At 34.9% G+C, this 25967-nt stretch overlaps 1 protein-coding gene across 2 annotated transcripts; it reads right to left on the bottom strand.

The window, feature by feature from the left end:
* Window positions 1-4266: 4266 nt before the first annotated feature.
* Window positions 4267-17437, bottom strand: LOC121430104. 2 transcript variants are annotated; one of them, XM_041627379.1, is made up of 11 exons: window positions 17094-17437; window positions 16128-16911; window positions 13155-13359; window positions 12386-12635; window positions 11761-12028; window positions 11158-11277; window positions 9556-9784; window positions 8815-8945; window positions 7785-7950; window positions 7382-7522; window positions 4267-5327 (listed from the first exon to the last, which is right to left on the bottom strand). In XM_041627379.1, the coding sequence occupies exons 2-11, from the start codon at window positions 16311-16313 to the stop codon at window positions 5197-5199; spliced, it is 1827 nt and encodes a 608-aa protein (XP_041483313.1). In that variant the 5' UTR covers window positions 16314-16911; window positions 17094-17437; the 3' UTR covers window positions 4267-5196. The 2 variants fall into 2 exon arrangements, with proteins under 2 accessions (XP_041483313.1, XP_041483312.1); XM_041627378.1 differs by having other exon boundaries at window positions 16128-17437.
* Window positions 17438-25967: the final 8530 nt, after the last annotated feature.

Below are 25967 nucleotides of genomic sequence, written 5' to 3'. Positions count from 1 at the left end.
AACAGTATATCTTTTCAAAATGGACAATTTTTTGTTCATTTTTGCCCAAAATTGAAGTTTTATTGACCTTGTCAATTTCCTTGTGAAAAACATGGACATTTCCATAGCAAAAATAAATGCATAGAATCGATGTGACAATTCTGTGCATTATTTATTATCATATCATCTTCATGATCAATTTACAACAGCATTTACCCTTGAAAAAGGGCTTATTTCATCAAGCACCATGACCAACAATTCTTTCTTTGTCGACCATTCATCTCATTCAGAACAACATCATTAGTTCTTTATTTTTCACTACTATGCCAGTGTTAACTTCAGTCTTTCATAACTTTGTACCATTAACCTCACAATCTATGCTCTTTCACTGTTCTCTGCTTTTTTACATTCTAATTATATCCTTTCATACCTGTTCACATCTAAATACAACAAGGCATCCAAACACACTTCAAACAATTTTCACACTGGAAAAATAATAAGAAATTTAAACATGTGAAATAGAAGGTAAGGGCTTATTTAATAACATCATTGCAAAGCATCACAATGTAAAAATAAAAACTGACACATAGTACAAAGTGGTTGACCTTTGCATAATATCCTAACAGTATTTTCATTCGGACAATATTATCTAAAGATAAAATACAGCTTCCGATAAGATTATCCAAATAGAAACATAGCTTTGGATAACATTATCCGAACGGAAACACAGCTTCAGATAATATTACCTGAATAGAAAAAACAGGCTTCGGAAAAGATTATCCAACTAAAAACACAGCTTTGGATAATATTATCCGCATGGTAACACAGCTTCGGATATTATTGTCTGAACGGAAACACAGCTTTAGATAACATTATCTGAATGGAAACACAGCTTCAGATAATATCTGATATAGACACATTCTTCAGATAGGATCATCCGAATAAAAACACAGATTCAGACAATATTATCCAAAGGGTGTCCAAATACAAACGCAGCTTCGGATAAGATTATCCGAATAGACACACAGTTTTGGATAACATTATCCGAATAGAAACACAGCTTCGGATAACATTATCCGAAGAAAACGCGACTTCAGATAAGATTATCCGAATACAAGCAGAGATTCGGATAATAATATTGTCTGAATAGAAACACAGCTTCGGATAAGATTATCCGAATAGAAACACAGCTTTAGATAAAATTGTCCGAACGGAAACACAGCTTCAGATAATATTATCTGAATAGATAAAACAGGTTTTGGATAATATTATCCGAATAGAAACACAGCTTTGGATAACATTATCCAAACGGAAACACAGCTTTGGATAACATTATCCGAACGGAAACACAGATTCAGATAATATTATCCAAAGGTACCATAGCTTGAGATAATATTGTCCAAACGGAATCACAGTTTCAGATAATATTGTCCGAATAGAAACACAGCTTCAGATAATATTGTCCGAATAGAAACACAGCTTCAGATAATATTGTCCGAATAGAAACACAGCTTCGGATAATATTGTCCGAATAGAAACACAGCTTCAGATAATATTGTCCGAATAGCAACACAGCTTCGGATAACAATATCCGAAGAAAACGCGACTTCGGATAAGATTATCCGAATAGAAGCACAGATTCGGATAATATTGTGCGAATAAAAACACAACTTTGGATAATATTGTCCGAATAGAAACACAGCTTCGGATAACATTGTCCGAACGGTAACACAGCTTCAGATAATATTGTTCGAATAGAAACACAGCTTCGGATAACAGTATCCGAAGAAAATGCGACTTCGGATAAGATTGTCCGAATAGAAACACAGCTTCAGATAACATTGTCCGAATAGAAACACAGCTTTAGATAATATTGTCCGAATGGAAACACGGCTTCAGACAATATTGTCCGAATAGAAACACAGCTTTGGACTAAATTATCCGAATAGATAAAACAGGCTTTGGATAATATTATCCGAATAGAAACACAGATTCAGATAATACTGTCCAAAGGTAACACAGCTTCAGATAATATTGTCCAAATAGAAACACAGCTTCGGACAAGATTATCCTGAAAAAACAGTTTCGGACAACATTATCCGAATAGAAACACGACTTCGGATAAGATTATCCGAATGAAAAACAAAGCTTTGGATAACATCTGAATAGAAACACTGTTTCGGATAAGATTATCTGAATGGAAACAAAGCTTCGGATAATATTGTCTGAATAGAAACACAGATTCGGACAATATTGTCCGAATAGAAACACAGCTTCCATTGTTCCAATTGAAAACAACTTCAGATAACATTATCCGAATAGAAACACAGCTTCAAATAATATAATCGGTTATGGAAACAGGCTTCAGATAACATTATCCAAAGGATAACAGCTTTAGATAATATGATTCGAATAAGTGTAATTGCTTGTACAATATTTTACAAAGACGTTATACAAATGCTATTATCTTACCAGAGTAACCATAAATAGTAAATAAAATTAATAAATAGAGGTAGCATTTTATACCAATATAGTCAAAAGATGTGGTTGTAAATTAAACAAAGGGCCATAGGAACAGGAGTGCTGCTTATGGAGAATACAACATGCAACACCCCTAGGAAAATCTTGAGGTGCTTCAGACCAATTCATCCCAGGGCCATGAATTGTGGCTACCAAGAATTGTATGCCCATTACATTTTACAGTATAGTTCAAAAGGACTTTAGGAGGCTTAGTGTGTCTGCCACATATCAAGCAGATTGTACCCATTTATACCCAAATTTACTGCTTAAGTGAAATATTGCTTTCACCTAAAAGTGTTTTTACCATAATATTCAAAGTCTCAATAAAAAGCGCACAGAGGGTAGCAAGAATTGAATAATTGTTATTATACACAAATTAACATCTATGCGCAATATACAGTGCGTATCAAAAAATAGTTTACACTTTGAAAAAATCCTGTAAAATTATACATTTGTAATATCCTGAAGATTTTTCCACATTTTAACATTAGTACAGATCCATTTAATCAAATGACGATATAACTGTCGAAAAATATTTCCGCTGGAGTGAGCACCACTTACTTTTGAAAACTTAGTGAAAAATGATAGCGCAGAACTCTGAAATAGTTATGCGAATAAAAGTAGACCTTAATCATGAAGAACACGTAGAATTTAGCAATTAAAATTGATTTGAAGATATCTTTTACATTTTTTGACTTGTTTCCTTGCCCAAAACACTTCGAAGAGAACATTTCACCCCACCCCTCTCCCCCACACACTGAGGCCATCGTGACGATATGACTTTACACTGAGCTGTGATTTACATGGAATGGCTTAAGCTTGATTTTCATTTTTTAATCATTGCCAAGCTTGAGAAAAGTGTGGAGAAACAAGTATTAAATGGAAAATGAAATGTAAACCTACTTTCAATGATAAAAACTTAGTGAAATAGTGCTGGAGATGTCTGATATAAACTTTTGCTCAGATTCATTTATGTCCTCAGATCCAGCTGGTCAAAAAAGGGTAAAGGTTGTGCTTACTAAGTGTTGAAATTTTAATTTGGGTGCCAAAATTGTTAATAAATGCTTGAATAGATTCGTCTTATTTCAGCTGACTAAAAGTGCATGGGAAATGTATGAAAAATGTTTCGCAAGATAAGTTTGATTTCGCCGTTTCCCCTTAACACAGCGTGAAAACTTGAGCATTTCTGTGCAAACAGATTTCTGCGAGCTTTACAAAAATGGACAGTGCTCACTCAAGTGTTTCATTCTGACAAAACTTTTACTTTCATTGGATAGATGAGACCCAAACCAAAGATTATATGTGAAAAATTTACCCACTTGTTGTATATTTTTTAATTCCCAGGGCTTTTTCAAAGTGTAAACTTTTTTTTGATACGCACTGTATAGACATCTTTATTATATTTTGGTTTGTGGTAAACATACAGGTGAAATACATACATTTCTCTGTTATTTCATTGATAAAGTTAGGTTCCCATCAGCTCCAGGCATGGGAACTGCAGGACCAAAGTCATAGAAATCTGTATGAAATATTAATTATTCATATTTGCAGGCTTTGTCGGTTCATTAAACATAATTTTGCTAACTAGTACATAATGCTAATTATGCTCATTTAAACTATAACATTGATTAAACAATGAAATCAAAGAATCCTAAAATAATAAATTTGTTGTCATGAAAAACTTTAGAAGAGCTGTTTTATCAATGTTTTCAAGTGGTTTTAGGCAATACAATAACATAGAATTTTATATATTGCATGTTAATGTTAATGTTAATTAGCGCATTGTGATGATTATGATAATGCCTACATTGATTTAAAGGGAAAAATGATGTCATAAATGAACTACTCATAGAAAACTATAGGATAGCTGTACTGTTCATTTCTAAGGCACTCTCAATATAAAGTAACAAAGGTTTATATCGTGCACATAGATGTTAATTATGATTATTAATTAAGACATCATTATGAGCTAAGAGGAAAATTTAGTATCATAAAAAACTCATATATGAATTTCTAAAAATTTAAAAACCATAAAATAGCTGTATAATTCATGTTTTCAGGCATTCTTGATATAAAAGGGTACAGATTACACAGAGTAGCAAGAACTGATATTATGAACATGTTTTATCTCCCTTCTTTCAACCACTTATTGCCTTGAATACATCTTATGACAAGTAATACCAATAACTGACTGAATATTGTAACTGTAATATCAAAACAATGACACCATTCAACTGAATGTGGATAATTATAACAAGTTATAAATAGTCAAATACATACAAGATTGATCCCCCAAGATGCTTTAATTACATCTCATTGCTCTGGGGATAGCTTTAATAAATATACACATGAAAAATACATCACAACAAGAGTCTTTCTAGTATTGCTAATTGATAATTGTACAGCCCAGTCTGAAATTCATTACATAAGTTCAGGAGTTGCAAATCCGTGAGAGCAAAGAAGTGGAAATAAAGGCTTTCATCCATGCTTTTTCATGAAAGTTGGCATTTGGGTTACATCTTGAATTGGTTTAAAGCAACAGAGCTGCATTTTTGTTCAATAGTCATGAACTTTTCATAATTGACAGTACGTAAGTCTTACCACGATTTATCGACATAATCATAAAACACTAACCTAGCACTACTTAATAACAGTAACGCTTCCTTATACAGTGATTGATATTCTAGCTGCTCATATTCAATCTGCTGACTCAGCTTCTGAGAAGTCGTACTCACTTCCCGAACTTCCAGAACTCCCAGAACTCCTTCCACAAATGGACAAGTTTCTTGCAATTCTATTCAGGGTCAATGCATCTTCCTCAACTGCATCTGCATAATACATTTCAATAACAGGGATTAGAATTGCTGAAGATAAGCTATATTCTGTGAGTAATTAAAATTTAATTAACCATTCACTTTAACCCTAAATAGACTGGGCTATTCTGATGCCTAAGACAGGGAAGGGACCTATTCAGCCCCCATATGATTTCGGCCGTCGATCGCAATGGAAATTGGCATGGGCGTTACCAATGGCCTAACCTATAAAACTATAAGATAAAATTCTGCATAAAATCTTGTTAATTATGCAATTTATTTTTACATTCAACAAAAGTTTGTTCTAATTACTAAATAATGCCCTTCAAATACTAATTTTGGGTTCATAGATGCTTTATAGGAATCCGATCAAATGTGTTTTATTTTAAATATTTATTGTTTTCCAAATTTCATATATTTCTCAGTTTTTTTTATTTTTTTCATTTTTGTTGTTTTTTCAATGGAATTTGTTGTGGGCTTTATTTTGACAACAGACAAGATCTAATTAATTTATTTTGTTAGTAAAAGGAAAATTATGATACATATATGGATTTGGGCTAAAACCACCATTGGCATAGGATTTGTACACAAATTCACATTTTTTAGATATCTTGGTACCTTGGGTCTGCATGCACTTACAAAATGCTGCGTAATGTCAATATCGCGTACTTAGCGCTCTCAATTTTGGTCACAAAGCTTGCGCAAGATATGAAAATATGAAGTCAGCAAGCGGCGGGATAAAACAATTTGCACAGCTGATTTATCACAAAAAATATAAAGGGGGCTGAATTAGCCCCCCCCCCCCCGTCTTGTTAGGGTTAATGAACGATAACTGCTTACCAATTGAGTAATTTGCATTATACTTGTGATCCTTTGTAATGGGCTTCGATCATTGACTTAATAAGGGCATGGATTATTTGATGTTAATTTATGTGGAGTTCTGATTACATGCAGCTTATTTTCAAATTACGCATACAAATTTAATTATTTTAAATGCATATAAAACAATGATCAATAAAGCAATCAATATTTTTTTTGCTCCTTATTTAGTTGTTCATTCATGGTTGTATCTAAATATATGAAGCATGAAAAGTGGACTATATAAGCCTGATGTCGTATATGATCTCGGTAATAAGCCCTAACGATCATACCGCAAAATAATGTATATGTTACTCGCTGTTAAATGGTTGGAGTTTACATTGACACTTCTGTGCGACATTTCAAAATATTCCTATTTGCAATCACAACCCAGTCCATATCAGAGTTATAGACAGAATGATAATAATAGTTGCTGTTTTTATACTGTGGAAAAATGCTTAATGAATTCATGTAATGATATTGTTATGATTATCAAAGATTCATAGCTGGTGAGTACAGGAAATCTATTTTCAAAATTAACCATTTTAATGTTCCAAAACACTTATTAAGCTCATCCAAATTCCTCTTTGCAGCATGAAACATATGAACTCTTTTGATCTGAATATGCAATGACCTTACCGTCGACCTCAAAGTGATATTTGTCAGTAACTTTTTATCTCAATCTCATGTCTTCTGAAGTGGGATAATGGTTTGCCCTTTTCTCAAAGATTAATTTGATATGATAGAGCAGACATTCAAAACCTTATCAGCATTCACTTGATGTCAATGCAAATAACAATATTTCCTAAATGGAATGAGTTTTGACTGAAGACCAAAGTTTCTTGTCTAATGATCTGTTATACTTGACTAACTATACGACCAACTTTCAAGAAAGGGGAACCTATTTATCACCAGAATGGCACTAAAACCTTGCTTCTATTTGAAATAAAAAAATTAAGGTTTACAAGGAAATCAACCTTACATAGAATACTATTACTTTTACTTATATCTGAATTCATATTAAGATTCTGATCGAATTCAAAATGCATATTATTGGTCATGTTACAGCCCCTCCTTAAAAATACTGTGATATGAGAGATGAAATGTTTCTGAATGTTTCTAATAGATAATATAGACATATGTGTACTGTGATATGAAAACCTTTTTTTTTCTTCTTTTAATTTTCTTAAGATTTTCACATTTATACATACCATAATCCTGTACAGCGAGTGCAATACTGTCTTGTGCATCTGAAAATGCTGTCAAAATGGTATGGAATGCAGTTGCCTCTGGTAGAATATTGCCCAGTCCACGACTCAAATTTGCAGTTGTTCCTGCAATCACATAGCGAGCTGCCATAAGAAGGAAGAAATATAATATAGTGTTATACAGTCTTTATAGAAAAAAAGAACCATGTAGTGTTTAATTGAAATGAAGAAACATAGCCCATTACTAGGTATTAACCATTTAGTGAATCTAAATAATAACCATAAGAAAATCGGTTTGAAAAATACAAGAGTATGATATATATCTTTACATTTATAATAAATACAACTTATCTGGGGGAAAATAACAAAAACATTATAAGATATGAAAAATTGGTCTAAAATTCACCTTTATTATCTCCAACAATCACACTTTCTTGACACATTGAGAATCCCTCTCGCTCCAATGCCTCCTGCCATCTCGATGCCACCATGATCCCATCTGTAATCACAACCACATTTGTTGTTCCTTCTTTCAAGTCCTTAGCCACTTTTTTTATTCCAGTTGTTCCATCCTGATGTTAAAGAGAAAAATAATGACAATATAAACGTAACAACAATTTGCAATTTTGATAATCTATGCATGTATAAGGTGAGTTTATAATTGATCACTCACTGACAAAGATAAGAATTCTGATGAAATTTTGAAAACAGGTACATTTCAATTACTTAAGTTAAAGTGAGAATGGACATGCAAAAGATAACCAGATATTATAGTATGTCAAGGGCATCACTTTGTATTGGTAAAGGTCTGCAGGCCTTTAAGGACATGCATCACAAAACCTTGAAATGGAGGTCTACTAGGTTTAAAATATGGGATCTTGGAATTAATGATCTATCAGGCATATTAAAACACAGTCGTGGAAACTCCATATCAATGTGCACATGGCAGGCACAACGGAGAAAGATTAACTTTTGTTGCGAGCCATCTCAATATTTATTCAACCCGTAGATGTGGTCAATTCCTCAATATATTCTCTATCATTGGTGCATACATGTACATCACAGAGCTATATAAATATTTCTATATACATGGCCAATGCAGTTACAGCAGTGGTTGCAAACCTGTATTTCATGTAGTTGACTATGACTCTGAAACAGGTAAAATGGGTCTTTGGAGCTTAGCGATATTGAACATGTAGAAATTTGAAGAATTTAATCAAGGTCTAAAAAAGGAGGGGGGGGGGTCATACCACATTATACAGGAGTACCCCACGCCAAGAATACAAGTCAAAGGCAAGGAATACAAACTGGGATGGAGGGTGAGGCACACGATTTTGGTATGCATATAACAAAAAAAGTGAAGTACATCCATGACCTTCAGTTCAGTAGGATACTACAGTATATATATATTTTAATTAGAAGGAAAAAAATCTCACCACTTCAAGGACAGTAAGGGAGACAGGACATAGTCTCAAACTCGATGAGGTGGTTGTGCCACTTGGTGAGTCCATCACCTCTTGTACGAAATTGAAAAATTCTCTTGGTATAGACTTTTTGAAGTTCATGCCTAAGTGAAGTAAAAACAAAATTCCTTTTAGTAAAAATTAATGCTTTCTCTAATACATAAAAACAGAAAGGATAAAACATCTTGATGAGACGTAGCATCATCTCAATCATAAATACTATAAATATCTGATTATCATGAAGGCAAAAAAAATGTCAGTTAGATTCAGATGAAAGCTTCAAGAAATAAAAGAGTTGATGGTATACTATCAAACTACGAAATGCTATAAATCAAGAAATGGAGGCCCAAAACGATAACTTTATAGGTACGTTTTGTAGCCTTTTTTATTCATCAAATCTGCTTTCTAGATTTCATATTCATATCTGTGCTTTTATAATTCATTCTTCTAATGGAAATTATTGGTGACACTTTACAATTAATACATGACTATAATTAATAAATTCCAAAAGTTTGAGTAAAAATAATGATATATTTATGATTTCTCATTGCATTCAATATTGTTTTAGAATGAATTTGGACCTAACATGCATTTTCAAAATTTCACATGCCTTTGAAACTATGTTCTCATTGTTACATTGGCAAAGAAACAGAGGAATCATTGTAAAAAACAAATGTGGGTGACAGGTACATGAAAAGTCACTGCAATACTCACCAATAAACTGGCCTAAGGCAGAATCTGTGGTATATTCAGGGTATGCCCTCTTACATTCATCCCAAGTCCTTTTTTTAGTGAGCAACTGGAACTCACGCTGCACTGTGTGAAGTCCTTTCTGAAATTTAGCCCTTGATTTCATGTTGTCCAATTGAATTTCTCCATTCACTACCTTGGTGAGTAACTCATATTTCTCCTCTTCTTTCAGTCCTTGAAGATGCATGAAGACCTGCAGAAGACCATAAGAAAACGAAAAAACAACAAAATACATTTAAAAAATGTTGATACATGTATTACAAAATCTTTGAAAGACATTCCACAGTTTAGAAGAAATCAATGTCATTTTTTACAAAATTTTGCACATAGTTAGTTTAGCACCTGAATATTTCAAATACATGTATGCAAAAAATAAATAAGATGTGCTTGAATTTTTGCTAGAGCTTTGAAGAACACCCAATTGGAAGCTCTTGAGAATTGCTCATTCAAAAGAATTTGGCATTTTTAGACCAACAAGATTACTACGTTGAGGTTAACCCTAAAAATAGACTGGGCTATTTCGACCCCTAAGATGACTGGGGGGTCGATCGCGGCAAAAATTGGCACGCCCGTTACCCATAGCGTTATCTAAAAAAATAAAATATCATATTCTGCGAAAAATCATTAATTATGCTAATTTATGCATAAAATCATATGTTTGCTCTAATTAATGAAATAATGCCCTTAAAATGCTATGTTTTATACTCTAGATAGGCATCTCATCAAATTTATTCTCATAAATGTCAACATCACATTTATTTTTTTATGTATTCTATTTTTTTCTAAATTTATTATGTATTTCTTTGTTTTTCGACTTTTTATTGTTTTTTCAATGGAAATTGTCTGGGACTTTATTTTGACCATAAACAAGATAAAATCGATTGATTTTATGCAGTATAATGAAAATTAATGATACATTTTATGAATTCTTGCTAAAAACACTATTTGCATTGGATTTTCCACAATTTCACATTTTTTAGCAATTTTGGGTCTGCATGCACTTACAAAATGCTGCATAATTTTTGAACCGCGTATCTGAGGGTCACAATTTTCATCTCAAAAAAGTTGCGCGAGACTTGAAAGTAAAAAGTCAGCGAGCGATCAAAGAATGGCAGTCAAAACTTTCGAGCAGCAGTTTTATCACGAAAAATGTTGAGACCCGTCTTCTTGGGGTTAAACCTCTATTACTAAGTCAAAATCCATGTAAATGTGAACAAATTTTACAGTAAAATTCTGAATTGAATAGTGAAGATGGAAATTCCATTCATACTCCTATTCATTTGCCCTTTAAGGCTAGCAGCACCTTTATTTTTTTCAAATAGTGCGAAAGATGACAAAAACAATCTCAAAAAGTTCAAATTTCTGAAACAAATGTGAAATATACAAAAAATTATGCACTTCATTAAAAACCCATGCCATTTTCATCAGTTATCAGTACGCAATATTTCTAAAGAATATATACAAAGCTAAAGGTGAGGCAATTATAATTACAAAAATTTACAATGCCCCTCAGAACAGATATTATTTCTAAATAGATCACAAAATAATGAGAATCAAATAACTTACAGTTTGCTTCAGAGCTTTCCCATGCTTTTCTTCATGTAGCTCGAACATCCTTTCCAGTTTCGCATAGCACCTCCGACTGTACAGAGCTAGCTGGAACGTTGTTTCCAATTTCTTTCGATCCTGAGGTAAAAAATACGAATCATAAAAAATAATCATTAAAAATAATATAAATCATGTCATTCTTTATTTAGCAGTAAAGGCATACATGTACTGTAGCATACTATATGTTTTAGATATCCAAGCAGCGAGCCTCTGTATTAGAAGCCATACCTATACCTATATGAGTCAACTGTATCCTTGCTTGACATTGTGAATTTAGACATTGTGAATTTAGTATTTGAAGGATGCTTTTCAAAATTCAAATATCTGAAAAATCCTCAGATCTATTAAAAAATGTATTAAAAGCAGATTTGGAAATTAGACATGGTACAATGTACAGCAATCCAAATAAATACTATGTACATGGTAAACAATGTTGCATGTTGTATGAGAAATTCATGAAAGATTTGAGACAATACTATTTTTTTTTTGCCAACACATATACTTATTACAGAAACACATTTTCAAAGGAAGTAATACACTTAGGTATAAAGGAATATCCACCTTAGGGTTGGAGGACAAGCAACCCAATGCCGCTGCTGCCCTTTTCCTCCAAGTATTTTGGACAATGGCTGGTGGTTCATCAGCGTCCTCATCAAGCTCATGCATGCTATATAGTAAACGTCTACATACTGCCACCTTGGCTTGGAGGGTTGGAGCCTCATCAACAAGAAGTCCCTGTTCCTGCTGGAATAGGGCACCTATGTGGAGGGCATCTCCCATGGATAGAGATCCATGTACCCTAACTTTACATCTTCTCAAATGTGCAAATCTGCAAATGAAATAGATAAGAGAGAAAAAGACCAAAATATTTAAAACATACAAAAGGTACCTCGATATCAATGTACTAAAGAAGCAACACTCTATATTTGTTACAGGCACATGTGCAGAAAAAAATTGAAAATATTTAAAACCAAATTTTGAGTATCATTTATAGGCAACCACATTCAGGGCAGGAGGAATACAAAACACTTTAGACAGATGTGATGAAAACTAAATGTACAAAGGCTGGGGCTAAAAGCTACCCAAATGACCTACATGTAGGTATAAACATTTTCTAATTTTGAATATGGTACCCTTGCTAAGGATAAAGACAAAGAAATATATAAATTTTAATTTAGTTACTTACTTGTCATCCCCTGCCAAGTCGATGATTGCAGTGAGGAGATTACAGCCACCAAGGAGCATGTATTGAGACTCTTCTGCAGTTTCCTCATCCCATGCTTCATCTTCTGTCATTACAGGCAGGATTGGTATGTTCATATTGGGATTGTCCAACAAGGCCTGCTTATACATTTCCACTCTGTTTGTGTTACATTTTATCAGTAATTTCATGGGGTTCCCTAAAGTAATCATTGTGATGGGAACCTCAACAACACCTGCATTTAATTTAAAAATGGAAGAACAATGAGAAAGAAATATTTATCATTTGGCATATAACATCATTTGCATACATGTAGTTCCTATTAAAGAATATGAAGCAGAAGTCTTTTCATAAATCTCTATAGATCTGTATTTTTTGTGTCTATCGCAATTTAACTATTTTATCAAATCCCATTTTAACATAATTGCAATTCTTATAGGCATTTTAATGAGTATACAGATGGCGGGTTTGGTTGAAATGCAACTTTGCCAACAATTGTGAAGATCATGATTCAGGGGGGCATTTCATCAATATTTTCGTCTGACAAGTTGTCAGATCTGACAACTTTCCTGAATTCTGATTGGCTGAGAAGCACTGTTACTATAGTAACTGTCGGATAAAACATCCGACAAGTCCTTTCATGAAACGCTCCCCAGGAATCATGTTTGTATAGGATAAACGCTTCATTTCCACACCATAGTCCCCATCCCCTAAATGGAATATAAAAAAGGGTTAAGAGAGAAATCCAACAAACCTTTGCAGCTTTGATTTGTCCTGGGTTCATTTGGAACTCTTAGTCTTTTCCTCTGGCTTGGTCGCGTCTTTGGGGTTGATGAAAGGAGAGGTTGGACTTGGGTTTCCAAATCCTCTATGGTCGTGATATCGAACTCTTGACTAACAGCATCAGCATCCATGTCATTGGCATTCATCCACACCTTCTTACCACTAGCCATGGTGAACTGTACAAAAAAAATAAAGAGGTGGTACACTGAAAGAATTAACATCACAGTAGAATCAATCTAACTGAGTATATTTCTGAATTTCTTCATTGTGTCATATTTAATTCTACAAATGACATATAGCAATCTGTGATATGCAATGCAAAAAAAAAATTGCACAATCATATTTTTATATTACGGTATGTCTCTTTTCTCATGCTATGCGCAAAATTTGAGATCAAGGACATTGATTCTAATTCCCAATCTAAACATTTTCCTCCCTAAAAAGGCAGACCAAAAGAGCTTACAAACATAATACCATTCACAATTTCAAAACACATTGTCTTTTCAGTCAAAATTTCTTTTTGAGTTCTAGCTGTGACTGATCAAATTGAATGATGATGTTGATAAGTAGAAATACATGTATCACTGAAGCTGATTAATATCCCCCATGCCATCACCATGGTAGTGCAGGTTTCCAATACACTTGCAAAATGATCTTGCATGCCCTTACCCAAGACGAATGTGCCAACTGCAAAGTAGTAAGAGCAAGTATTTTTCCTGGAGTTTGCCATGTTTTTACTATGGCAAAGCAATTTCAAACACATTTTGAGAAGGGAATTGTTTTCCCCAAGACCAATCTTAGTACCAACTTTCATGCACACTGAAAAACCAATAGCTTGATCTGAAATGAGTAATCCTGTGTGTTTTTGCCATTATTTAAAGGTCAAGTCCACCTTAACAAAAAGTTGATTTAGATATTTATAAAGAGAAAAATCCAACAAGCATAACACTAAAAATTTCATTAAAATTTGATGTAAAATTAGATAGTTATGACATTTTAAGCTTCACTTAATTTCACAAAACATCCTGGTCAGTATGAAAATGAGGAGACTGATGACGTCATCCAGTCACTATTTCTTTTGTATTTTATTATATGAAATATTCTAATTTTCCCCTCATTCTCAAGTGAAAAAGTGATTATTCCTCCCTGAACATGTGGAATTGGCATTGTTTAATACTATATGATTTTGTCAACTTGGTCCTTACTGTCAAATCTGTAAAAAATGAAATATTGTATAATTCAAACAATAAAAAACAAAAGAAATAGTGAGTGATGGACATCATTGACTGACTGACCTGCTTGCATGACACTGAATTGCGCATATCACTGTTTTGTGAAAAATAAGCGAAACTTTAAAATGCCATAACTTTCTTATTTTACATCCGATTTTGATGAAATTTTCAGCATTTTGCTAGTTTGATTTTTCTCTCATGTATTTATTCAAATCAATATTTTTCAGGGGTGGACTTGACCTTTGAGGCCACTAATGACAAAGTTTAAACCACAATATTTTACCTAAGTTTTGCCCTATATGGAAACAAGATATCTCAGACACCAATATGTATATGTAGCCTATACTCGGTCTCAAAGACCAATATGTGTGTAAAAGACTTCATGAAAATTAAAAGCTGAGGAAGTATTCAGAACCTTAAGATTTTTACATAATACCATTGTAATGGCAACACAGTTTTCAATGCATGCGAAAAATGTATATTGTACACCTATACCCCAAGATCAATGTGTTCCAAATTTCATGAAAATTGACAATTAAGGAAGGAGTGAAATTGAGGATGCAGTTTAAAGCACAAGATATCCCACAGATTGACTGCCAGACCACTGAATCCAATAACCCAAACTTCTTTTGAATTTTTTTTTAGTTCGAATTCTGGTATCAGAATGTAACTTTGATAGGAAATCGTTGGAAGCAATACTAAAGAGTTTTTAGAAAAACAAAGTTAAATTTAGATAATTCAGACTTGCTTGAAATTATATTTATTATATTACTATAGAATTTTGCTTTTATTTCTGTTTTTATTATAAATCAAAAAGAATTACAATATTTACAACCATGTGCTTTTATTGGATGTAACTAACACACAACACTGAGAATCACAAAACTCATTTTTTCTTAATTAAAAATAGAGATCAAAAAATGAAAATTTTCTTGCCATGTTACTTTCCACCAATAGAGGGCGTACACAAAAATATGCCAAAAATTCAGGTTTTTGAGCTCTCTGGTGAATACAAAAATTATTCCCAACTAACTAATGAAAAATAAATTGCAACTGTATTGAAACTAGTAATTTTGGTCACAAAAGTGATTTTTAAATGATTTTTTAAAGTGTGTGCTATGTACAACATTGGCATACCATAGTCCTACCTGTAGATTCCCCACAGGCAGGATGGTAGCAGTGAACAAGTGGGTAGACAGGAATATAATTTCTGGGGATTTATTCAACAATTTCTGACATAGCTGTATTGGTGAGTGGAGCCAACGTAGTTCAGCGGAACAACCAAAATACACTAACAGAGACTGAAGCTTTGGTCTATATATTAAATCAGGTGTTGCAAAAACTTTACTTAATAAAAACTTGCGATCAATTGCAAGTCAATAAAAATCAATCATAAGTCTTGCAATTGAAAATTAGTCAGTGATTGATTGATAATCTGCTCCTTTGAAACAAGAACTTAAGTTTAATCTGATTTGCTATAACTAACGTTGATCTATCTGATCAGTTGTAAAATTGCAACAGAAAAATGCAATTAAAAATAAATCGCAAATATTTCGGAATCACCGCCTGAACTGGGTGAGAGCCGAGAATGAGATGCCTACTACAGACTAGTAGTAGTAGTACAGTTCTTGTGACTGAGTAAACACTACATTGTAACTTAGCTTAAGTTCGTTATTAATTAGACAGTGAATTTTTGTGAAGCGTTTACTCACCAGCACCTTATCATCCCTTCGCTGAAGCCCAGAAAGGTGGTCGTAGGTTGCCTTGGTTCTCTTTGATCGTGCTTTCGACCCATTCACAACCAGGTACAAACAACTTGAACTTGAGTCATCATCACTCGATCCCGAGAGATCCCTAGTAAGAGACCACCGTAGGCGACGGCTCGGAGGAGTACTCATGCCGAGATATATAGCCTTGGCTCCGGCCTACAGCTACAGCAATATAGAAATATTCTACCGCAAAAATATTATCGGGGATTCAAAACTTGAATCAAAAGACACGAAAATATCACTTTCTTTACATATAAATTTATGTGTCCTATTTGTCGCAAAAAATGTCAGAATTTCGATGAAAATATAACAAACTCGAAGCAACGGATGAGGATAAGCATACGAAAACAACCGCGCGGAATTCAAAACCAAAATAAAGCTATTTGTACGTACATACATGTGGACGTGTTTAGAGTGAGTTTGTGTGATAAGGTTTGTGTACGAGTGCTTGATTGTTTGTGTGTGTACGGCGAGCTGATTCGCTTTCTTATTTGCATATTGATAAGCGGTCGCCCAATCAAATCGTACCATTGGTTTTCGGGACGTTTTCGTATTTGCATATCAATAAGCGGCGTTGATGATATGGATCGACGAGCTAGTTGATATTCATGAGGTGGATTATAGCATTAATTGACCGAATACTAGTACTACAGTAAAATATGTATAATTATGCATGTGTGTGTATATATATATGTATGTTGTTTACTAACTCCATCTCCATGTCCACCTAGTCTGCAGGCACAGACCCTCATTGGAACTTTGATCAACAAGTGTGCCTCCACGCAAAGACTAGCACATAGAAAACTTGCTGTTAGCGAGAGAGCGGCCTTCAGTACACAAGGCATGAGTAGGCTGCACATTCAGACCCTTATTTCGAGTGAAGGGTTTGCCCAGCAGACTAATGTCCACCTTACTTACAACCTTGATTTAACAATGCACCATTTCATTTATTAAAGCCCTCATTTTGGATGCCCCCATAAATTTCGAATCATCCGAACCTCCCTATATCAAATTTTATCTTTTTTTTCTATACAAAACAAAACAGTCATACATGTATTTGATTAGTATATGCGAGATCATTTCACGGGAAAATGCTCTATATAACAGTTCATTTTTCTATTTCTTTTTCGAGTTTCAAGACTATAGAGTATCCCAAAGGGAGCCCCCTGTCTACACCGGAGAGACAGGACGATGTCTGGACGGTGTCGTTAGAAAGGACGGGATCATGCGGTAACCTGTAAGATACGATAGTCTTTATCATTTAAAAAAAAGAGGGGGAAATAAAGGAGAGGAACGATTTTTAAAGACACGTCGAAGAAAAAAAAAACTAGTTGGTCTAACGAGTTGGCGGTAATAGTCAAATATGACTGGTCGCCATTGAAAAAACAAACTTCACCCACGTCACCTCTCTTTTATTGGTACAAGTTCAAGTTCGTCTGTATTCATCCACATTGTGAAACATTAAAATATTGTGAGCATATAGTTGCAAAAGAGGTTGGGTCCACTCCAAGGTTGTTTTTATATTCCCCCTGTATTGCAATCTTATGCGAAGTAAAATTCATGATACCCTACTATGGGAACATAAAATTGGGTTAAAGAAATCAGCCTGTCTTCATATTTATTTAAAATATTCTTTTCCCAGAAATTTCTTTGTGGACCCAACTCCTTTTGGAAAAGGTGATTTTGCCATTTTTGTTCACTTTTAATGGGGAATTCAACTTTTCTTTGGTATCATCTTATATAGCTTCATGTAATAAAAGGTCTTATCTATACATTGAGACAAAAAATAATCAATTATGATGAAAAATGTATCCAACCCCTTTTGAGCTCTTCAATTGAAACTCGAAATTCAGTAGAAATGCGAGTAGGTCGTATACTACTATCAGTAAAGAAACGAGTTCAGGGCGGCGGATCCGGGGTGCACGGGGCACTTGCCCCCGCCCCCCCCCCACCAAAAAAAAAATCCCGCAATTTTTTTTTTTTCAAAAATGAAATGTGCCCCTTTTGCAGAATGAAATACCCTATCTGGAGTAAAACATTATACATTAAAAATAGAAAATCACAAAATTTTGAGCTCGCGCTCGAATTATTGTTTAGTATTGGGTATTCATTCTGTCCTTGGTTACAAACATTGCTGATCTGAGTCCGCTTTTCAGGTTGGAATATCACAAATTAGCAATATTTTGTGAAAATAGTCGTCATGAATATTCATTAGGTGGCCTGATAATGTCCGTTTTCAGATTTCTTATTTTATTACATAAAATCATAATATTTTCATTATTTTATACTTGTGAATCTCCCTTATAATAAAATAGGTTGCAGCAATAAATATCTAATGCATTAAATCAGTTGTCAATCCAATTTTTCTAGTTCTTGTAGGAAAAATTTGAATAAACCTAATTTCATATAATAAAATACAAAAGAACAAGTGGAGATGTGACATCATCATCCCACCTATTCATGACGACTGTTTTCAAAAAATATTTCTAAACTTTAAGATTCAATGACTTTGTTATAATACTTGTAATCCGATTTTGATGAATTTTTTGGCATTTCGCTCAGCAGATTCTACTCTGTTTATTAAGCTAAACACACTTTCAGCCCGGACCATTCTTTTAAGACGTAATAAAAATAACAAATCAAACATCAAACACTTTTATTCAGCATGACATAGGAACAAATGATTTTCGGTATCTTCCTATTAACAATGTAAGAGAATTGTAAAGATAGGGTCGATTGGATCGCACTAAAACAAGCGATCTAGCGCTATAACTGTTTTTCTTGTTTTTATATCGGATCAAGAAACGGGGCATTCAAAGCTCATTTTGTAATCAGAACAAGGATGGGGTATATCTTCCTAATATTATGGGAGTTCGAAAGCGCTAGCTGATATTTTTTCCTTTTTTAATTCCCCTATACTCAATGGAACTTCCCCCATTTACAATGGATCTTTGATGCATAATTACCAATCCTCTAGAAATTCACGATCCTCATCATCTAATCTCTTATACAAATTCCAGTTGCTATAAGAAATCATGCGGGGAACGGGCCTAGCTTTTGCTCATGCAGGGCCTATATAGCCTGTGGAATCCTCTCCCACACAGTTTGAAAACCCAGACTTCATTGACCACCTTCAAGGGCAACCTGAAAACATAAAGAGTTTTTTTTTTAGACATTGACTTATTTCTCAGACATGTATTATATGTAAATAGTTTTTGTTGTACTGCTCTGAAGCGTCTTGAGCAATCAAGATGGAAAGTGCGATATACAAATCTCATGTATTATTATTATTGTTACTCTTCCCTGCCTGTCTAAAACAACACAACACAAATTAGATGACGCCCAAAATTGTCATCACTAGAAAACGGGGAAAGAAAAAAGTTAGGAAAAGGAATTTGCAAAAAAAACAACAATGCACAAATCCTGTGAATAATGTCAAAATTTATTTGTACTACAAAAGGAGTCAGAAATATTGCTCCCCAAGAACTAAAGATTTTTTCCCTAAATGTCAACCTCAATCTGCACTGACTGCCTGTGCCCCCCCCCCCTCCCCCTGGATCCACCAGTGGCCCCTGATTTTTTTTTTACTAAAAATCCATCTGTCCTTATATGATCTCAGCAATTTTTATTATCGACATGGCTGGGGTGTGGCAATAAGAAAAGAAAACGCCTTCTCATGACGGAGGAAATATGGGGCGTGCTTTTCGGATGTAGCCCATACTGCATGATTCCTATAAAGATACATGCATGTAGAAAGATAGATTTTAAAGTCGTGTTATATTGGGTAATTATTCTCGTTACGAACGTCGATATCATGAAGGCTACCAACAAATTTTCAATTGGAGGGGGACATGGAGTCGCCTATGGGGGAGGGGATGAAAGTTTGTTATAGATTTTCTTCTATTTTTTAATTTTTTTATTATCATTTTTTTGTGTTGGGGAGGGGTTATTGAGTTATGTGGATGAACTTATGGGAGGGGGCAAGACCCTTTTATGCATAAAAAAGTACCAGATGCTGGTGTATTATTATCAGTGCCCTTGCGGAAGCAAAAAAAAATGGCACAATAGGCCTATAACCTGAGCATAATAGGGCCACTGAACGATTTTGAAAGTGGGAGGGGTGTGGGGGCGAGCCAAAGTTGGGGAATGGAGTTGACAATGCAAAAAAAATCATCAGAGCGTCATTTTACGCTTTTGTATATCCTGCATGATTCTGGAAAAATGCGGGACCGTGACTGCCACGCAGCCCCCCCCCCCCGCCTTTTTATTATGTTCCCTCCAGGTGATTCGTTTTAATGTTCGTGAGGGAATCTCCCTACGATCATCTTCTCTTCATCAATGTCATGTCTATAAACATAAATAGATCCAGTCTTGTAATTAGCGCCAGAATAGACCGTTTACCGAAGTAAGTTTAAGGAATACACATTTCAAAAGGCCTGATTTCCCAAATCGAGCAAAACCGTATTATTGTGAAAAAAAATCTTGCTTCAGATTCTCTGTTCTTTTTTTTCTACCCGGCCCCTCCCCCCCAAAAAAAACTGAAAATACGCTCCATCGTCATGATCTTCCTTGATCCCCGGCTTGGTTTGATCATGGACCTGGTTTGATCCCCTTATCATAATAAACTGTGCGTTTTGTCATTTAGAAAGAAATGTGGATATGTTATTTTATTTTGGAATTTACGATAGTGCCCCTCCCCCATCCTCCCCTTTCAACTTCGCTCCGCAGTGTGTATTAATCGGTAAATTACTATTCGTCTATTGCAATGGAACTCGTCCATCATGTTTATCTCCATCCATCAAAATTGGAACCATCATATTGGTCCAATGATCACTCGATTTTGTCTTATTGCCATCTTCGTCTATTTCGTCTCTAACCAATAATCTATTCCCATTAGTGATATGAGACCCTATACATAACAGACTAACTGGTGGTGGACCATTACAGGGGCGGAAATCTCTCCCAAAAGGTAGGGGGGACAAGGGTCTGGAAAATTTGACAAGCAAAAAAAAGGGGTCATCTCGTCCGCACGTTTTATTCACATTTTGAGTGATATATTTCTTAGCATCACCAAAGACCCAAAATAGTAGAGGGGACATTTGATATTGTGTCCCCCCTACTATTTTGAGTAGGGGGGACACATCCCCCTGTCCCCCCTGGGATTTCCGCCCATGGACCATTACAATGATTGGAGACGAGTTGGTAATTGGACGAATTGGTATAGAGAATAGACTCATTGGAAATGAGCTGAACTCCACATGCGAAACTTAATGTCTGCGCCCGCAGACTACACTGGCCAGCGCGAAATTTCCCCTGTGCGAAAGATTCCCTTTCCCAAGTCAGGACAATAGCTTCGTAATTCACGCCCGGCTTGTTACTTCCTGTTCATTGTCAACTTATGCAAATTAATTTGAAGATTGCTCTATGTAGCCTACATAGGCCATTTTATACCCCGTACCCGAAACTACCTACTGCATGGGGAATATATAGGTCCACGTTGAATTTACCTTTAAACATTTTCTTAGATGCATGCTATCATATTTATAAAAATCACCATAAAATGGGTTCCACTGAAAAGCAAACCTGTCAAACTTCACAAGCGCACTACACAAATTCCACTCTGGCAAAAATTAACAAAATTTTGACAAAGGCTAGCTTCAATAATCTTTATTAAACAAATGTCAATTTTATTTGAGAGATTGGTTCAATAACAAAGAGATTGTAGCTCCTCAAATTCTGGAATCTGAAGCAGTGTTGCAGTGCCTTGATGATCTATTGGCCTGAAAAGGACTTTTTTCAAATTCTCACCATTACAATTGATAATTGTGATGAAAGGTCAAGATCACACTCAATGAAAATAATAGATAAGTAATAAGAAGAACAAGTAAGAATCTGATATTCCATTCTGAGCCATCCAATATGATTTAATTTAATTTACCAGTAGGATACAGTAAAAAGAAATGTTTTAGCTTCATGATTTTTCTTTCATTGTATATAATAATAATGGTAGTCTGAAATGATATTCAGAAGAAAATGGTAGAACCTGATAACAATTTCGCTAACTTTTTTTTTTCGAATTCAAAAGCCTATATTGTGTCAATGGTATGCCGAACCCCAAAATTTGAGGGGGCCAAACATTGTGCATTGATCAACTTTCTAAAAGAAATAAAGGTCATCGTGGAGTGAAGAGATCCAACAAAACAATTGGCCCGATTTAAATTCTGTAATAGAATGATTGAGACAATTCACTCATTCTCCTTTCCTTTTCTTTTTTTGCCCCTATCAATTTTTTTTTGGGGGGCGGGGGCATGGCCCCAGACTCCCGCCTCTTTATGATCTTAATAAAAAGGTAGAAATGATTGCTCGCTCGCTTAGCTCGCTCGGGAATTTTAGTAAGAAACTCCATTCTGTGCCCCCTCACCAAGTCACTTCCAAGATTCTCATGAAAAGGTAAACAATTTTAATCTCTCGCTTCGCTCGCTCTGGAATTTTATCAATTAACGTTAATTGCCCACGTTCCATGCTGCACCTCAATTTCTTTTCACTCCCGTATTCTATCCTAATGAGCGGTAATACACTCGATATGACTGGTTTTACCTTTACACGTCAACATTGGTAGGGTACGACCCCACCTTCCACACCTCGCGCAAATCGGACTCTAAACACGTATTGTTGGGGCAAATAGGACATCCTTTATAAAACATTTTAATTTTGTTTTATCATCCCGCAAATTTGACCCTGATACGTAACTTTCCTAACGAAATAGATACCCCCTCAGTTTCACTATTTTTGTGTGTTTTTGACACCCTTATCTTGAAAAAGACATTCTGTATACGTGTTTTTTTTTTTTTGGGGGGGGGTCCCGCATGGTAATGTAAGTGCCCCCCCACTAATTGGATATCGTCGGTAAATCAGCGCTGCCGTCGGGAAATAAATGGGGGGGGGGGAGGAGCGAGAAGGAAAAAAAGAAGGGAGGCATATCCCTTATACTATACCAAAACCATGAAAACTTTTAGCTCTCGCTTTGCACTCACATTATGTTTATTGACATACACACCTTGTTCAATATTACAAAAACGTGTGAAAATGTTAAGTTTTCAAGACAGCTCGTATTTCTATACCGGCATAGTGAACCATTTTCCTTCATGTTGGACAGTGCTGAAAAATGATGTTCCCTTTCTGGTAAATCAATTTCAGCTCACCCTTCGCGCTCGCATTATGATATACACAGCTTGTAATTGATGAAGAAACTGAGGTTAATTGGTTTAACGTTAAAACATGTAAACTGCATAGATTTCAAGTTACATATATATACCAAAAATTTCAAACTTGTATACTTCGCGCTAATTTATTGAGATAGAGCTTGTTCAATTTATATGCAGAACCGAGTTTGGTTTAATGTAGAAACATGTACATATATCATGTTCATGATTACGATGACGATTCATGATTACGAAATGTAAATTTTCAGGTTGCAAAATAATAATTAAAAAAATCAGTTCACGCTCGCAACAGTTGCTGATATTTCTATGCCGACATTCTTCATGGTTTTGCTTCGATTATTCTGTCTTTAGTTCGAAATCCGAAGAAAACTTCAGCTCGCACTTCGCACCTGTTTACAGTTTTCTTTATCAGGCGCGTAGCACGGGGGGCGGGAGGTGGACACCCCCCCCCCCGAAAAAACGCCCCAAAAAGAAAAAAAAAGAAGGGGAAAAAGAGAGGAGAAAGGAAAAGGGGAGGGAGGAAAGGGAAGAAAGATAGCTCTGTTTTTTTTTCTTTTTATTCTTTATTTTATCATCGAAAGAGAAACTCCTTCATTCTTGCTCTAAATTTATATATAATTTAAAAGTTCTCCGTTGTTTACCCCCCACCCTTTTTCTCTAACCCTGTTTTTCCACCTCAGCTATGTGTTTCCTGCCAGTCAAAGTTCAAATGTATATATTAGGGCATGGAATTAGAGTAAGGTTAGGCCGAAATATAATTATGAAGTTATCTTTTTTTTAATTGATCGCACAACTTCTGGTCAGGTCGGCTCCGGCCGGACGGGTAAAATCTTTATATCAATTTCTGCCGTCACCTCTATAAAGTCAACTTCTCCCGCTTTTCGGCTCATTACTAAAAAATCATGATTTTGGGGGTAAACAGGTTCCTAATTTAAAAGGAGGAAGGTATAAAATTCGTGTCCTATTAAATAAAAAAGTACAATATTTTTTTTTAAATCAAATTCTATTAAACTTCATGTCATTTCCCTGCACATTCATCTCCTGTCATGTTTTGCGCCCTCGGTTTGAAATTTTGAATGACTCGGACACTTATAAGTTTCTTTATAATTCAAAATGAAGCGCTTCAGGATAAGCAAAGGAAATTAGCATCCCTTTTTTATATATAATTTCAATAAATCACAGAAGTTTAAACTTTTTGCGTACTATTTTCTTTGTAATGAAGTTCAGTAATCTTAGAAAATCAATTGAATTAGGTAAGAGCCAATGGAGTATTTGAGATACCTGCATTTGATGAAACGTCAGCCCTTTGAAATTTCAGAGTTCAATCGCTCTGCGCGGGGAGGAATATCTTCCTTCCGGCATATACACTTCTTCTCTGTTTTGCGAGTATAAGATATGCACTGTCGCTATATTGTTTGTAATCAAATCTGATCTGTCCAAGAGAAGTATTCAATATATCTTTGAGAAAACCCTTTTCTCGGGACCCTTTTCATGGCAAAGAAAATTGATAAAACGCTTTAGCTTGAAGCGCGGGGATATTATTATTCTAATTTCCTCCACTGTATTCCTTTTTTGTGCGTTCACAATCACTTTTGAAAACAAGGTTCAAAATGACATAGTCAACTGAATTGGAGCTGATATAGGTATAGAAACAAGAGAGGCGTCTCCTTTTTATTTTAATTTAACACCAAAAGCTCCCCTCCCTGCGCCCACAATATAGGGAGCGCGCTCTGTAAGTATTGGCCATGGTATTTAGGGTTTTGAATAATATCTTATTTTCTTCCTCCTTAAATCCGATATAAGTTAATAAAATCACAATTCATATAAATAAATATTCTTTGCATGTATACAATAAGTAAACAAACAAACAAATATAACTTTCACCATAAATACACAATTATCTACAAAATGTAAAAATTTTGCCGAAATTGTTTCTTCTTTTTTTTACGATATTAGTTTCCAATCGGACCCCTCTTCGCATGTGAAATATTTCGGTCACTTGAAAAAGGTATTGTATTACCGAACGTGTGTTTCCTATGGGAAAACTTTGAGAAAACAACAAAATCAACGATGAAATATTTTGACAATATTTTTAGTATTATTATTAGAATATCAAGACTTTGAAAGGGTGTTTTTTTAATGCCATTTTAATCAGGCGCGCCGGAACACTTTCAGTTTTTTTTTTTTTTTTTTTTTTGGGGGGGGGGGGCAAATTCCCGAAGGGGGCACAATATTTTTGACAGCGTGAGATACCGAAGCGATCAAGCGGGAGAGGGTGTGGGACCCCCCACGGTAAAGACTTTGTGTAAAAATGGAATATAAAAGTTGCGTTTCTAAGAGCATTCAAAAATAAATTTCTTGAGAATTAAACAGTCTTGGAGTTCTTTTTGCTCCTTCTGTTTCCTCCCTTCTGACCCAGACTGGTGTTTCTTCATGATCAGGGTCGCAGTTCCAGCAAATTACGAGCCTTATTGCAAACGAAATTGTTTCAAACCAATGTAATATAGGCCTTTTAAAGACTTTAAGATGACAAACATGGCCGGTACGCAGCCGGGGGCCG

This window comes from Lytechinus variegatus, chromosome 16 (genome assembly GCF_018143015.1).
Source record: "Lytechinus variegatus isolate NC3 chromosome 16, Lvar_3.0, whole genome shotgun sequence".
Classification (NCBI taxonomy): domain Eukaryota; kingdom Metazoa; phylum Echinodermata; class Echinoidea; order Temnopleuroida; family Toxopneustidae; genus Lytechinus; species Lytechinus variegatus.
Note: the sequence above shows the minus strand (reverse complement) of the source record. Positions and strands in the feature narration are given on the sequence as shown.

Bases quoted from the DNA above. Each gene is read 5' to 3' on its own strand.
- LOC121430104 (XM_041627378.1), bottom strand. From the start codon at position 16,313: ATGAGTACTCCTCCGAGCCGTCGCCTACGGTGGTCTCTTACTAGGGAT. The intron at 13,360-16,127 runs GTGAGTAAACGC...TTTTTTGTACAG, and splicing joins GAAGGGATGATAAGGTGCTG to TTCACCATGGCTAGTGGTAA. The intron at 12,029-12,385 runs GTAAGTAACTAA...TTTCATTTGCAG, and splicing joins GACTTGGCAGGGGATGACAA to ATTTGCACATTTGAGAAGAT.